The following is a 15640-nucleotide window of genomic DNA, read 5'->3' on the forward strand; positions in this document are numbered from 1 at the left end:
GCAGTCATATTCATTGTGTTCCCACTAGTGCTGTCAGCGTTAATCTGAAATGACGTTAACGCCACAACACGGCAAATCTCCGTTAACGAGCTACCGCGGATCGCCCCGTGCGTGGAGCTGGACAGCCTCAACACATTAACGAGCTAACTGCGCTAACGCACTAGTTCCCACCCATGTAATTGAGCATTGCGTGGCACATCCGACATACTGTTTTACTTTTGTCCATGACGCGCTTACCTTCAGGGTCATACTTCACATGAAGACCAAAACAGTTCCAAAGGCCATATCTGAATGAGGGTGGGGGAGGTTCAATTTACCATGTTGCAACGAGCTGAACTTCTGTCTTGCTAGCTTGGGCTGCGCTCAGTGGATCTGTGCTCGACAGTGCAGCCTAGGCGGAGTAGTCGAAAGCAGATCCACTGAGCGCTCAGCACAGACAGCATCGTCAGAAGAAAAGTTGATGAAATAAATTAAAAATTTTGTATTGTTCGATACACATGCGTACCGAACCGAAAGCACTGTATCGAACGGTTCAATATCGATACGAGTATCGTTGCACCCCTAATATATATATATATATATAGTGAATTATATATGTATGTATATGTATATATACATACATATATATATATGTATGTATGTGTATGTATATATATATATATATATATATATATATATATATATATATATATATATATATATATATGTGTGTATGTATGTATATGTATGTATATATGTGTATATATATATATATATATATATATATACACATACAGTGGCTTGCAAAAGTATTCGGCCCCCTTGAACTTTTCCACATTTTGTCACATTACAGCCACAAACATGAATCAATTTTATTGGAATTCCACGTGAAAGACCAATACAAAGTGGTGTACACGTGAGAAGTGGAACGAAAATCATACATGATTCCAAACATTTTTTACAAATAAATAACTGAAAAGTGGGGTGTGCGTAATTATTCAGCCCCCTGAGTCAATACTTTGTAGAACCACCTTTTGCTGCAATTACAGCTGCCAGTCTTTTAGGGTATGTCTCTACCAGCTTTGCACATCTAGCGACTGAAATTCTTGCCCATTCTTCTTTGCAAAACAGCTCCAGCTCAGTCAGATTAGATGGACAGCATTTGTGAACAGCAGTTTTCAGATCTTGCCACAGATTTTCCATTGGATTTAGACACCAGACAGGTCAGGGATAAAGTTATTGTGAAATTTAAAGCAGGCTTAGGCTACAAAAAGATTTCCCAAGCCTTGAACATCCCACGGAGCACTGTTCAAGCGATCATTCAGAAATGGAAGGAGTATGGCCCAACTGTAAACCTACCAAGACAAGGCCATCCACCTAAACTTACAGGCCGGACAAGGAGAGCGCTGATCAGAAATACAGCCAAGAGGCCCATGGTGACTCTGGACGAGCTGCAGAGATCTACAGCTCAGGCGGGGGAATCTGTCCATAGGACAACTATTAGTCGTGCACTGCACAAAGTTGGCCTTTATGGAAGAGTGGCAAGAAGAAAGCCATTGTTAACAGAAAACCATAAGAAGTCCCGTTTGCAGTTTGCCACAAGCCATGTGGGGGACACAGCAAAAATGTGGAAGAAAGTGCTCTGGTCAGATGAGACCAAAATGGAACTTTTTGGCCAAAATGCAAAACGCTATGTGTGGCGGAAAACTAACACTGCACATCACTCTGAACACACCATCCCCACTGTCAAATATGGTGGTAGCAGCATCATGCTCTGGGGGTGCTTCTCTTCAGCAGGGACAGGGAAGCTGGTCAGAGTTGATGGGAAGATGGATGGAGCCAAATACAGGGCAATCTTGGAAGAAAACCTCTTGGAGTCTGCAAAAGACTTGAGAGTGGGGCGGAGGTTCACCTTCCAGCAGGACAACGACCCTAAACATAAAGCCAGGGCAACAATGGAATGGTTTAAAACAAAACATATCCATGTGTTAGAATGGCCCAGTCAAAGTCCAGATCTAAATCCAATCGAGAATCTGTGGCAAGATCTGGAAACTGCTGTTCACAAACGCTGTCCATCTAATCTGACTGAGCTGGAGCTGTTTTGCAAAGCAGAATGGGCAAGAATTTCAGTCTCTAGATGTGCAAAGCTGGTAGAGACATACCCTAAAAGACTGGCAGCTGTAATTGCAGCAAAAGGTGGTTCTACAAAGTACTGGCTCAGGGAGCTGAATAATTACGCACACCCCACTTTTCAGTTATTTATTTGTAAAAAATGTTTGGAATCATGTATGATTTTCGTTCCACTTCTCACGTGTACACCACTTTGTATTGGTCTTTCACGTGGAATTCCAATAAAATTGATTCATGTTTGTGGCTGTAATGTGACAAAATGTGGAAAAGTTCAAGGGGGCCGAATACATTTGCAAGCCACTGTATATACATACATATACATACATACACACACATATATATATATATATATATATATATATATATATATATATATATGTATGTGTGTATGTATGTATATGTATGTATATATGTATATATACACATATACATATACATATAAACTTGCTTTTTGTGGAAGGTTTTGATCATGCCACCACTTCAGAAAATCCAAATCATGCCAGGTGACAAGACGTAAGTGACCAACTGTTAACATTTGTCCCAAACTGCTGCTGCGTGCGCCTAAATATAAGGCTAACAGGAACACCCAAGCAGAATAACCAGATCTCTTAAAGTTTACATAATCCGTGATAAATTTATGATAAAATGACGCTCTTGGGCTTTAATAGCGTCTCATCTGTGGTGGATTATTGGACAGGCGTTCACCGTCGATGCCTTAAATGCAGAAAAGGGGTCCTGTCTGTTTGCGCATGTCCGACAGATGATGCTGCTTTAGCAGACAGCAGCACGAAGAGCTGACACGCTGATTACAATCCTTATCAACGTTATGTCGCCACAAAATGAAGTTTCCTTACTCAAAGATTCCTGAGGAGTAAGTATCGCTCTCTTTAACACAGGTCACGGCAGCGCTTTCCGTCAACGAGAAGCTAAAGTTTGCTAACCAGCTGGCCTGTTCACAATAAGCACAAAGAGGCTCCTTATTTATTGTGGTGCTTGATTTGAGGTAACCTTTTGAACGATTTAACATCAGTTTTCTGAAGGTGTCCGGTTCTGCTTGGGGTTCACATGGTGTTTGGCCACTGGAATCGTCCGGGGTGGTTTATTGAAGGCTACAGGCGTTAGCTAGCTGTTTGAAACTGCAGCAGGTTGAGACTGGATTGTTAGACAGATGGCTAACGTTACCTAGCTGCAGACCGGCTGTCAGAAAGTTCACCTCTCCCGCTGTAAGACCACTCAAAGAAAGCGGTTCAGCCTTAGGAAGACAGCTTTAGCTGGTGTGGGTATGTTTGAAAGGTTGGGTACAGAAGGTAAAATAAGTGTGTGTGTGTATATATGTGTGTGTGTGTGTGTGTGTGTGTGTGTGTGTGTGTGTGTATATATATATATACATACACACACACACACACACACAGCTAGGACTGAAGCGTCGATGTGTAGCCCAATGCATTTTAATTAAGATTAAGTAGAAAAGCCTGGTGTCTGGCATCTGACACAAACACCATTTCTCAGCAGGAGACTTCATCTGAAACCTCGGGGAAATTGTGCCAAAATAAACGCACCTCTGTGGTAAGGAGGGATGAATGCTGATAATGTTTTATTGATTCCTGATTGTTTAAAAATTAAGGTTACACTGGTTTAGTAACTAACTGCTTTATATTCTGGGTCTGAACACTGTAGACAGACTTGTTTGTGTGTATAATCATAAATATGTCACTGAATAAAGTCAGTGAGCACACTAGAAGGCCTACAGTTTCTATGGATTGTATAGTTTATAACTGGTTTGTCGTTCCTATCTTGAATAACAAGTCAATCTTAACTTCCACTGTTCAGATGGTTAACTCGTGATGAATCATAAACTGCAAATGGAGGATGATTCGGCAGTTGTGCTTCTTAACAGATCCCTTCCTCTTCCCTCTCAGTGGAGGAGCTGAGAAAGGAATTCTGCAGCAGTTCTCAAAATCTTTATATTCTCCATTAATCTCAATTCCATTAAGATTCCATTAATCTATTTTCTTAATTGTTGTCTCATTTCAAATCTTAAAAAAAAAAAACTCCTTGAAAATATATTTGAGTTAACATGAAGTCAGAGGTTTCAGTGACACTTTAAACCACAGCATATATAACTATGCAATATTACAGAAAAGTCTGAAAACAGCCTTCCAATTCCTTTTTATGGAGTGAGGAAAATGGGAGCTAGGTGCAACAATTTACTTAATATCCTGAAATAAAAACAAATGCACTATGTAAGGCAAAATCACAGTTTGTACTATTATAACAAGCTTGAAAGTAAATATTTGGTTATGACCACCAGCCTGACTTCTTAGGTAGCTGTCTTGTAACTTGCCAGTCTTCAAAAATAGTTCTCCAGGCTTCTTGAAGAACATTCAAAGCCCTTCTTTGGATGTTTGCTGTTTGGTTTTGAGATGATTCCACGCTGCTTCAGTGTTGATGTCCAGACTCTGACGAGGCCAGTCCATGACTGATGGTGTTCCACTGTCTGTGGTTTTGTTTTGTTTTTTAAATCAGGGTAGCGTTTACTACACAAAGCTGTGGACAATCAGATGCTTGTACTGCATGGTGGATCAAAATCTGATGGTACATTTCTATATTCATGAATCCATCAATTTTGAAAAGATCTCCACCAGCGTGACTGAATGCAGCTCCAAACCATGACAGAACCTCAATTATGATTTGTTGCCACTGATTTTCAGTGTGGTTCCTATGTAATTTGGCATCCCTCAGCCTTTTCTCCCCCTCCAAACATAAAAGCATTCTTATGAAAATGGTAAGGTACAAGAACTGAACAGAAAATGAGTGAAAAAGCCACCAATGTCCAAAAAAACCCTTGAAAGACATTAAGAAAACTTGGAGAACTATTGCTCTGTGCCACACAAAAAAACAAAGCCTAGATCTGTTGAAGCAAATTGTAAAGAAATGAGAGGTACTTCAAGGCTTTTGCACAGTTCTGAATATGAGGTGTGTCTGTGTGGACACATAGCTTCCAGTTCTGAAAAGTGAAGCTAGCATATTGCTGGTATAATTGACAGTCAAGAAGGGGATATAACAGTGAAATGTTAAAGAATGACTTGTATGAAATATGTTTGTATTTCTGGAGAAGATGAAAGTAAGTAATTCTAAAAGGACAAACAAAAGGAAGAAAAAAATGGCATTGTGTTTGTTTTCCTTATTTGAAACACTTCTTTATATATATCACTGGTTCTGTACCTCTGCATTATGATGAAATATTTAAAATAAAAGTTTTAAATTGTGTTGTAAGCAGATTTTCAGCATGGGTCTTTGCTTTTCCCCAATTTTTTTAATTTTCTGCTGCTAAAACATTTTGGCACATTCTTAGCTTGACACAGAAAGCTGGCTGGCTTACAGTCTGCCATCACTCTACAACTATGTGCTGCTTTGTTCATCTCCATCTCAGCTCCTTGCTGCCTGCAGTGTGTACACAGTGAGCTTATACAGAGCCATGGTTTCTCTTTATTACAAGCTGCCATTTGCAAAAGGTCAAACTGAACTGTGAAAACCAGTGATGCCAAAGTATTTTCACACCAACGTAAGTATGTGTGTGTCAGCGGCTGACTTTGACCTGCTCTGTTTGTCCCCCAGTATGGTGAGGAAAAGGTGTCCCGTGCTGCATTAGTTGAAGAGTGACATGCTGGCCCGCCTGCCAGCATCAGTTAAGCCTACCATCAGACTACTTTCCCGCACGCAGATGAACACTGGACCTCCAAAATGTAAGTGCCGTCTTTTATCATGTTGTGGTGTTTCTTTTGACTTATCATACTAGTCAAGCTGTTTTGTAAACACGACATCCACAATTTCCAAAGATTTAAATGACACTAAAGTTTAATTGTATAAAATATCTAATCACTGAGCATCTGAAACTCGTAGTGGGATGACCATCTAGAGCAATGCAGAAAATGTATGTAAATGATAAAAATTACCAGTAAGTTTAGACAACTGATTTTAAAAAGCAGTCAAATTGTGTCCATGCTTCCGGCTTTTAAAATGCAGTTAAATATTCAACATCTGTTCAGAACATTACCGTAAGTGAAGTGGATTTTGTTTGAGGCTAGTTTGGGTGCACAAATGATGACAAATTATTGAAAACTTCTGAATTTTTGTGGCATTTCCCACAGAATAAGATTGTATTTGTGGCTATATTGCAGCAGGATGAGTATGCACAAAACCAAAAACATACTTTACTAAATAAACCAGTGACTGTTAGCATATTTACTTTGTGGCAGTTAATAAGAGCATTAATCATCTGCTTCTGACATAAATATCGTCATTGCTGAACAAATTCAAAGTCCCCCACTAGTGCTGGGCGATATGACGATATATATCGTGTGGACGATAGAAAAGTGTCTATCGTGCCATTTGTCTTCTATCGTTTATATCGTACTAACCCAAATTTTATAAATTATTACATGAAATATATAATTAACCCTTTACAACTGGTCGGAGCAGGCACACTCCGTTTTACCTAACTATTTTTAAATCCCTGTAGAACTGGAACCACATAAGGTAGTGCAATAATTTTTTTTTTGCATGTGAAACCGGAGTTGTACTTACATCTTATGCCATTAGCTTGTCCAAAGTCACGGTTTCCTTCCACATATAACTTTGCAAAAATTGCATAAGAAGCACTTGCAGCAACAAAAACACAATATTCCAAACTTGCAGCAACAAAAACACAATATTCCAGAAACAGGCTTTGCCGACGTTCATAAGACTTCCTACGTTGGCATATACGTCAGCGCGAACTATCGCACGTCCGCCATTACCTGCCCGAAACCGGAAGTGACGTCATTTTCGCGAAAGGGCCTTATAAGCCTATGTTGGTGTTTTTAAAAGACATGTTTGACTTTATGTTTTTCTGTATCGTTTCTGGGATGCTTAGAACTCAAATTACACTGTTGGAAATAGTTTATTTTGATGCATTATAATATTTATTTTCATTTTTCCTGTAGTATATAAAAATTAGTGTATCTCAAAAATAAAACTATGAAGACACTCAAAATAAATTTCTCGTGGTTGGAAACTTTTGTATTTACAGTTTTGAGGGATACACCTCTTAAATTTTTTTTAACTAGAAATATATGTAAAAAACAAAACAAAAACGATTTTCAATTTTTTTGTAGTTTATTGCACTACAAGTTTTTGCAATTTATGTAGTTACTATGGACTTAATGCATACATATTATTAAAATTTAGGCTATAACGGTTGTATTGATATATGGAAACTTGAAATACTCCCACAAGTGGCACTACAGCATGTAAAAACATAAAGATAAGCTCTGGCGGACTTGGTTCTATGGTAGGTCTTAAAGGGTTAAATAGCCTGTGGCAAATATATTAGTGTTGTCTTCTCACTATACATGCTCTTAACTTTATGCAAGTAAATAATATGGTATAAAAAAATGATATTTTTCGCAAAGAAACTCCGTCTCGTGGTTTGCTGCTGTACGTGCACCCGGATTTGCGACATACTTTACGGTAACTCAAAACAAAGACTGCACCCTCGGCACTCGCTGTTTACAGACTGCGTACTTTCCAGATGACCACAGGTCAGGTCGTATATCGTGATATATATCGTTATCGTGATATAAAATAATTCATATCGTGATAAATATTTTTTCCATATCGCCCAGCACTATCCCCCACTGTGGCAGTAGTCTTTGTTTGTCACCCGGCTCTCTGGTTTACAAAAGACTTCCAGAGCAGAACGTGCATAATCATATCCAGCTACAGTCTGCTACTGTGTGCAAGGTGAAGTGCTGTCTGATCAGTTTCGCAGCATTTGGCTTCATGTGAGCAAAGGGACCTGCCCTGTCTGACAAATGGTGAATAACTGACTGGACAGCACCTCAGAGCAAATGGATAATGAATGCAGAAAAAACAGAACAAGAAGCAACTGAAAGGTGGCTGCAACAACTTGAATGGAGATGTCCATGGGTTCTGGGGTCTGACTATTTTGGGTTTCTGATAATGAGGAGACTTTGTATAGGGTGTTTCTGTTTTTGTTTTGTTTTTTAAGCCCAGGATGATTGCAATCTGGTCCACTTGGCAGCTTTAGAAAATATGAGTGCATAGATAACTGTATAACTTGTGTATTTTTGTAAATGTTACAGTTTTGGCTATTAACAAAGACCCCCACCAAACACATTTTCAAAACTCTATACTATAGACCAGGGGTGGGTGAACTCCAGGCCTCGAGGGCTGGTGTCCTGCAGGTTTTAGATCTCACCCTGGGTCAACACACCTCAATCAAGTGATTAGCTCATTACCAGGCCTCTGGAGAACTTCAAGAAATGCTGAGGAGTCATTTAGCCCTTTAAATCAGCTGTGTTGGATCAAGGACACATCTAAAACCTGCAGGACACCGGCCCTTGAGGCCTGGAGTTCTCCACCCCTGCTGTAGACAGAAGATGTTTTAAAGTTTCCCCTAAGAGACGGTCACCTTGTTTTTTTTTCCCTCCAGTTTGCATTGAAGAACTTGTATAACTGTGCAGGCTGACAGCATGTTTCTCTATAAAGTTTTGTGCTATGTGAAATCCCAGTTGGTGTTATTTTCTAAGAATGCCTTTTTGTCTGATTTTGCACACCTTGCAGGGGAAACTACACAGAAAATGAGATCTGCCAGCTATCCAACCCCAGCAGAGTTGGATGCCTATGCTAAGAAAGTTGCCAACAACCCTTTGACCATCCAGATCTTCCCGAGCAGCGTCAAAGTACCTCAAAAGAAGCACATTCGTCGCACAGTCAACGGGCTTGACACATCCTTGTCCAACCAACGCCAGAGTCCCTACTCCTCTCAGGTCGGCACCAGTGGTGGCCTGCTGGCTGTCCTCCGTGCACCTGTCAAAAACTCAGACACTAGCCACGCCCGACAACTACATAATTCAGTCATGAACCCTCACAGTGGGCCCTACACCACTGAAAGCACTTTAAACCATCCTCAGCCTGCTCCTCACCTACAGGGTCCGTCTCAGTCTGCACTCCAGAAGCAGAACTTGGTTCACCCTCAAGCACTACAGCAACAGCACCGTTTGACTCATCCAATGGCTTTACAGCAGCCTCACCCACAAGCTTTACAGCAAAGGAATATGGCTCGTTCACAAGCTCTCCAGCAGCAACAGAGCTTGTCCCAGATTCAGGCGCCACAGCAGCAGAGATTGGCTCATCCACAGGGTATGCAGAGACAGCAGAGCCTCCCTCACACCCAGACTGTGCAGCAACAGCCACAGCAGGGCCAGTCATGTTCGTCAGTTGTACCACAGCAGCATCTTTCTCATCTGCAGTCACTAAAGCATCAGGCGGCTCCTCCACAAGCTTTACTTTCACAGCAAGGAGTGACTCAGGATCTGCGCCACATATCTGATGGATCTCAGCTTCCGAGCATGCAGCACACCCAGGGGCTAGTTGGGTCGCAGGCCCTTCCCCAGGCTGTTGCTGCAGGCCCTCCTACCATGCCTAATTGCCCCCAGCAAGCCCGACTGGGACCTTATGGGCCGCAGAAGCTCCCTGACCCAGATGCCCCACCAAATATAACTGTATCTACCTCCACCATCCCACTGTCCATGGCAGCCAGCCTGCATCAGAACAGACCTGGTGACCTGAGCATCATTGTGCACCAAATCAACCAACTGTGTCAGGCTCGGGCTGGTATGGGCACCACCTCAGTCTGTGAGGGACAGATTGCAAACCCCAGCCCCATTAGCCGCAACCTGCTCATCAATGCCAGCTCAAGGGTGTCCTCTCACCACCCAGCTCTGGGCAACGTACCCAGCAGCCTCATGGTGGGACCACCAGACAAAGCTGCAGCCCAAGCTCCCAGCGTTTCTCTCAATTCACAGCAGAGTATAGCTGCTGCTAATAGTGTACCTGCTTTTCACACCAACCCTGAGAAGGTGGCGCAGCAGCAGCTTCAGCACCATTTACATCAGCAGAAACAACAGCAGCAGCAACATTTTCAGCAGCTTCAGCAGCTGCAGCAGCAACGCTCCTGGGCTCAGCATCAGTTAGCCCACATGCAGCAGCCTCCTGAGGGGGCCAATCCTTGCAAGAATCCAAGGATGGAACCTCCAGCTGAGTGTGCTTTCCCCTCCAGAAACCTCTCCTACAGCCACAAGCTACCAAACAGTGCACAGAGCTTTCCCCTAAATCATCCTGCAGAAAAACCGCAACCCTCATCCCCTGTTAAATGCCCAGCAAGTTCTATGCCTTACATTAATGGCCACTACATGAAGCCACCGTGGAGCAGCGTTCAAGCAACAGCAGGAAACAATGGCCCTCAAGACCTCTCAATGGCTTTCCAGGGAGGACAGGCTGCTGCTTCCAGAGACAGAATCCCAGGGGCAAAGTATAGGCCAGGGAAGGAGGGTCCTAATGACCAGTCAGAGCTGATGCAGAATGTGGATTTCTTAGGTGGGGATTTTCAGATGCCCAGCTTTCAGGAGCAGAATGTGGATGCAATGGGGAATATACACAGGTCCGCCAGGAGCCAAGTTCAGGAACCTGGCAGCAGCGGAGCAGTCCATGCTCATCGCCCAGGCTACTGTTAAATGTGCGTTTATGCCCATGTGGCGTGTACTGAATTTTTTGTTTTTGTTCTGGTCTACAGTTGCTTTCAGCTTCTGTATTTTACTCTTTAAAACCTTCAAAGTGAGCAGTTAAATTGCATTGCTTCAGAGCTTGATTTGGAGACCCACCAGGTGTGATGTTTCAAAGTATTCCTCAGGTCTTAAGCCATGTCGTACTTGTTGCAGATGAAGGGTTTTTGAGATCGTTGTCGACTGTTTTATCTCTGGCACAGATGTGCTGCTGTTTGTTCATATATCTATGGTGTTCAGAAATGTTAATTTGCAGCTGAGACTATGCTTGCCTTATGATTGTCACAGTGCTTTTCATAGGTTGACATGGAACAACTCAACTTTTATTAGCATGTGTGGCCTTAGAACTGCCCAGAGGCAAGAATAGGATGTCTTTGTGTAATGTTTTTATTTGCAATTATTTATCTTCCTAACAGCTTTGATCCATTTGAATGGGGGTTACTTGTATATGCAATTATTAGGACTGTTGACAGTGCTCAATCCCATAGCTGCAGTGTACATTTGTAAAGGGGCCTGGGTGTGAGCCAGAGCTCCCCTATCAGGAATACTAACATGGCTTCTGAACGATATTGTTGGTGGTCCAGGTGATTTTTGACATTGCTCTTGGTGGGATGTTTTTTGGTTGTTGTTGTGTGTGGTTTCTCTTTTTTGTTTTTTTAAAAAGGAAGGAAAAAAACCCAAACCTGCCAGAACTAGCAAAATCGGTAACCTTCTCCATTTCTGAGATTCTTGTAGTGTGGGAGTTCTTTTTAAATGTTTCTTTTTTTGTTGTTTTTGCATTTCTGTACATTGTCTTACTTGAATCATAGAATTTGCTTTTAAATGTCATGCTTAACATTTGGAAAAGGGGCAGAAACTCTCATTAGCTCCCCACATGTTAATCTTTAGGCAATGTGAAACAGAATGGGTCCCATTACTTTAAACTGAGCGTGTCTGTATGTGAAAGGTAAACTGATCATGTGCATGCATGCAAGTACGTCAGATCATGCTACCGGGGAAAATGTCATTTCCCTTGAGCACAGGTTGTCACCATTTTACTACTGTAATGCAAGTGAATTGATGTGGTGTGGATGTTTCCTTTTCTGTGGGGCTTGTGGTCAGTTGTTCATCTACTAGTCACCGGCCTTACCACGTGTCGTATTTTTGTGACCTACAAAGAAAGAACTAAGAACATGTAATGCAGGTCATGTTTTACTAGATGTACCATAGTTGATGTTGTCTGGGCTTGTGTTGCTATACTACCCTCAAGCCTTCTGGAAAAAGCCTTAAATGACACACTAGTTATAGTCTACTTTAACAGTTTCTTTGCCAGGATCACAACTTTTGTATGGCTGTGAGGAAGGTTGTTTGTTTTGTCTTTTTGTTGTTGTTGTTGTTGTTGTTTGCCCCTGAACTTTGGTTTCCCTGTTTAAAGCTAATGTTTGATTATTTGGGAGGTGTTAACATGTACAGGCAGTAGGAATGGATGATATTGCCTTAAGGTAATAATGCTACTCATCCCAGATTATAAAGCCCTCATCCTTCTGTCTGAAATGTTGCCTATCTAAGGATTTAGGATAGCGGAGAAAACAAATGACTTAATAGCAGATTTAATAGGTATTTAGACCAGGGATGTAGCAGTTATTTTAAGGTATTTGAACTGTTTTTAGTTGTTACATGTAATATCCTCATAGTTTAATTTATTTTTTGGACCACTGCATCCTGAAGCCATAGGTATTTTCACATTAGGTGCCATAGGTGACATACTGATGCAGGCAATAGGTTTGCATCCATGCTTTAATGTCTTTCACAACAGCAGTTCTTTTTTTCCTAACTGGATTGTTCTCAGAACATTGTACAGATTAAAAGGGAGAAAGAATTGCAAGATGATAAATCTTCAAAGAGAGACAATTCTCTTACAAGCTGTAGCTTTTCTGGAGTTCAGTCTTTGTACTTAATGGCAGTTTTTTACTTTTTAATTTACTTTTTAGTTTAGGTTTTTTGTTTTTCCTGGCTCTCATTTTTGATGTGCCTGCCCCCTGAAGCTGCTATTAAATTAAATCTTGACACACACGTGTGTGTGTGTGTGTGTGTGTGTGTGTGTGTGTGTGTGTGTGTGTGTGTGTGTGTGTGTGTGTGTGTGTTTCTGTGGTGATGATATATGGGCTGTATCAGTGAAATAAGTTCCTATTTATTTGATCGGTGCAAGGTGAAAGTTGTCACCAGTCAAATGCAGGTATGTTTGGCTGTTTGTATGTCTTACGAGCCAAATTTAAAGAAGATTCTGTATTAATGAATTAAAACTGACCAGTATTCAAGGTGGCAGAGTGAAGTCTGACCCACTGTGGCCTAAAGACCTTCCAAGCCTGTTTGGGTTTCTTTAACATTAAGTTGACTGGGTGAAAACACTAAAGGATTAGACAGACTCGCCCTGTTAATGTTGAACTGCCTCGTTACAGCCCACCACAGTCAGGTTCTGCAGTTTCATATGAAGTGCCTCCACTGGGTGTAGTATGGAGATGTGTGTGTGTGTGTGTGTGTGTGTGTGTGTGTGTGTGTGTGTGTGTGTGTGTGTGGGAGAGAGAGAGAGAAAGAAAGAAAGAGAGAGGGAGGGAGTGAGACTGAGTGCTTGCGTGTATGTTAAGCTTGGGTACTTGCACACAGGTGTGCATGCTGACGGAGGTGCACAAAGTTGATCTCTGATGGGGGGGACCAAGCTGCTTAGTATAACTACTGATACTGTGTCATGGACTGAAGTCCTGGAGTGTGCCACGATTCCCAAACACTGTCAGGATGTGTGAACTGTTTGCTGCTGACTCACTGACCAAAGTGACCAGAAGTCCCTCTCTAACCACTCTGGCTCAAAGCCTTTTGAAAGCTTGTTAATGAGCAGCATCCTGGTGACCTAACAAAAAGCTGCTGGGGTTAAATAAAGTCTTGTGAAGTAAAAGTAACGATGTGAAATGCGCATTTATTTAAAAAAAAGAAAAAAAAAAAGTAAATGACTAAAAAAAAAATCTAGAGTGAGTAGTTCCTTTCTGCAGAGTGCACCTCAAATGTTCTGGTTTTACCCAGAAATCTGGAAATGCATTAAAATACAGAAATATTGTACATGAACTGCGTCAAGACTCACATCTACTTAGCTCAGCTTTTAAGTTGATTCAGATGGCAATATTTACTGGGGCACAGACATAACAACTCTCTCTAGATTTTGACTGATTTATATAATTGTCTTTGGTTATCAAAGACAGGTTGTGAACAGTGGTGGAGGGGGGCTTACTTTCTCTACTTTGAAAATGTGATATTCCAGTTTTGCCTAACCTTCAGGAAAAAATGTCTTGCACAAACATTCCCCTAACCAAAATAAAGTTTTCAAACACAAAGCTATTGTCTGACTTTTTTTGTTTTGTTTTTTGTGAGCAACATGTTTCAAGGGTTTAAAGCTAATAAAACTGCATATATGGAATTACACTTGAATCTGAATTCAGTTTAAGTAGAAAGATATTGAGTGTATGAATATTGAATGGACAAAATTATCCTTCAGGTTTTTCAGGTAGAGAGCAGAATTTATGTTCCATCTATTACAGCAAGTCGTCCAGCCTCCAAAGCAGCCAGACCATCACACTACCACCAGGTCTGATTGTTTGTTTCATCTTGGAACTTTCCCATAGGCGCCGTTTTGCTCGGTTTCTTTATTGTTGTTGAATCATGAACACTGATCTTACCTGACAAGTGAAGCCAGCAGTTCTTTAGATCATTGGTGGGGAACTCCAGGTCTCAAGGGTCTGTGTCCTAGAGGTTTTAGATGTGTCCTTGATCCAACACAGCTGATTTAAAAGGCTAAATTACCTCCTCAACATGTCTTCAGAGGCCTGGTAATGAACAAATCATTTGATTCAGTTGTGTTGACCCAGGGTGATATCTAAAACCTGGAGGACAGTCATAACAACTCTCTCTAGTAGTGATGTGCGATACCACTGATTTCCGATCCGATACCAAGTAAAATTCAGGGTGGTATCGACGATACTGATCCGATACCGATACGTTGTACAAAAACGTATTTTATTTATTGTATCTCAAATTATAGCATCATAATGATTACAGGACATCAGATTACTTGTTCTTATCACTTAATAATGCAGAATTCATCATATAGAAATAAAAAAACTGAAGTTGTGCGCTATTTGAACACCTTGCCTGCCTGCAGCACTAAAGGACTCTGTGAGAGACGTCTGTCTCGCCCTAGCAGCACCTGTCCCTGTCCACTCCTCTTCAGTTCGCCTCAAAATACGCTCGTCATATTCTGTGATATGATTTACTCTGAGGTGTTTGACAAATTTCTGGTGTTGCCACAACACCTCACTTTCTTGCCACATGTATCGCAAACCACGTTTGTGGATGTAAAATACGTCCGCACATAACTCCAATTACGCTCAGCCATTATTGTGAGTGCGCACACCAAGGGGCTGCGACACATTTATACAGCCGTATTTCGCACATGACTATGAAAGGCGGAAGAGGAAGTAGTTCCTTCCAATGTAGACAATCCAAATAAAATAGGTTCTTCCCACTGTGTTCCTGTTAATGATAAACTACAAATTTACCCTAAATTACTAAAATATCAGTATTTTAATGTGAGAATTGATTCTAGAACATAAATAACTGGTATCGGAGAAATTGATATATCCACACATCACTACTCTCTAGATTTTGACTGATTTATATAATTGTCTTTGGTTATCAAAGACATGTTGTGAACAGTGGTGGAGGGGGCTTACTTTCTTTACTTTGAAAATGTGATATTCCAGTTTTGCCAACTTGCGGCCTGAATTCCCCCACCCCTACTTTAGATGTTCTTCAGTCCGGGGTAAAAATAAAAAAGAGAAGTTAGGAAAAGACACATTCTTTTTCTCTGCACTGTAAAA

At 41.2% G+C, this 15640-nt stretch overlaps 1 protein-coding gene across 3 annotated transcripts; it reads left to right on the top strand.

The window, feature by feature from the left end:
• Positions 1 to 2540: 2540 nt before the first annotated feature.
• On the top strand, positions 2541 to 14091 carry LOC134641249 (protein FAM222B-like). 3 transcript variants are annotated; one of them, XM_063493575.1, is made up of 4 exons: positions 2541 to 2980; positions 3619 to 3675; positions 5728 to 5855; positions 8737 to 14091. In XM_063493575.1, exons 3-4 carry the CDS (start codon positions 5774 to 5776, stop codon positions 10686 to 10688), a joined length of 2034 nt encoding a protein of 677 aa, XP_063349645.1. In that variant the 5' UTR covers positions 2541 to 2980; positions 3619 to 3675; positions 5728 to 5773; the 3' UTR covers positions 10689 to 14091. The 3 variants fall into 3 exon arrangements, with proteins under 3 accessions (XP_063349645.1, XP_063349646.1, XP_063349644.1); XM_063493576.1 differs by having other exon boundaries at positions 3622 to 3675; XM_063493574.1 differs by lacking the exon at positions 3619 to 3675.
• Positions 14092 to 15640: the final 1549 nt, after the last annotated feature.

The sequence above is a fragment of the Pelmatolapia mariae genome, linkage group LG14 (assembly GCF_036321145.2).
Source record: "Pelmatolapia mariae isolate MD_Pm_ZW linkage group LG14, Pm_UMD_F_2, whole genome shotgun sequence".
NCBI lineage: Eukaryota > Metazoa > Chordata > Actinopteri > Cichliformes > Cichlidae > Pelmatolapia > Pelmatolapia mariae.

Coding starts and splice junctions, on each gene's coding strand:
- LOC134641249 (XM_063493575.1), top strand. CDS start 5,774: ATGCTGGCCCGCCTGCCAGCATCAGTTAAGCCTACCATCAGACTACTT. Junction 5,856..8,736: donor GAACACTGGACCTCCAAAAT/GTAAGTGCCGTC, acceptor CACACCTTGCAG/GGGAAACTACACAGAAAATG.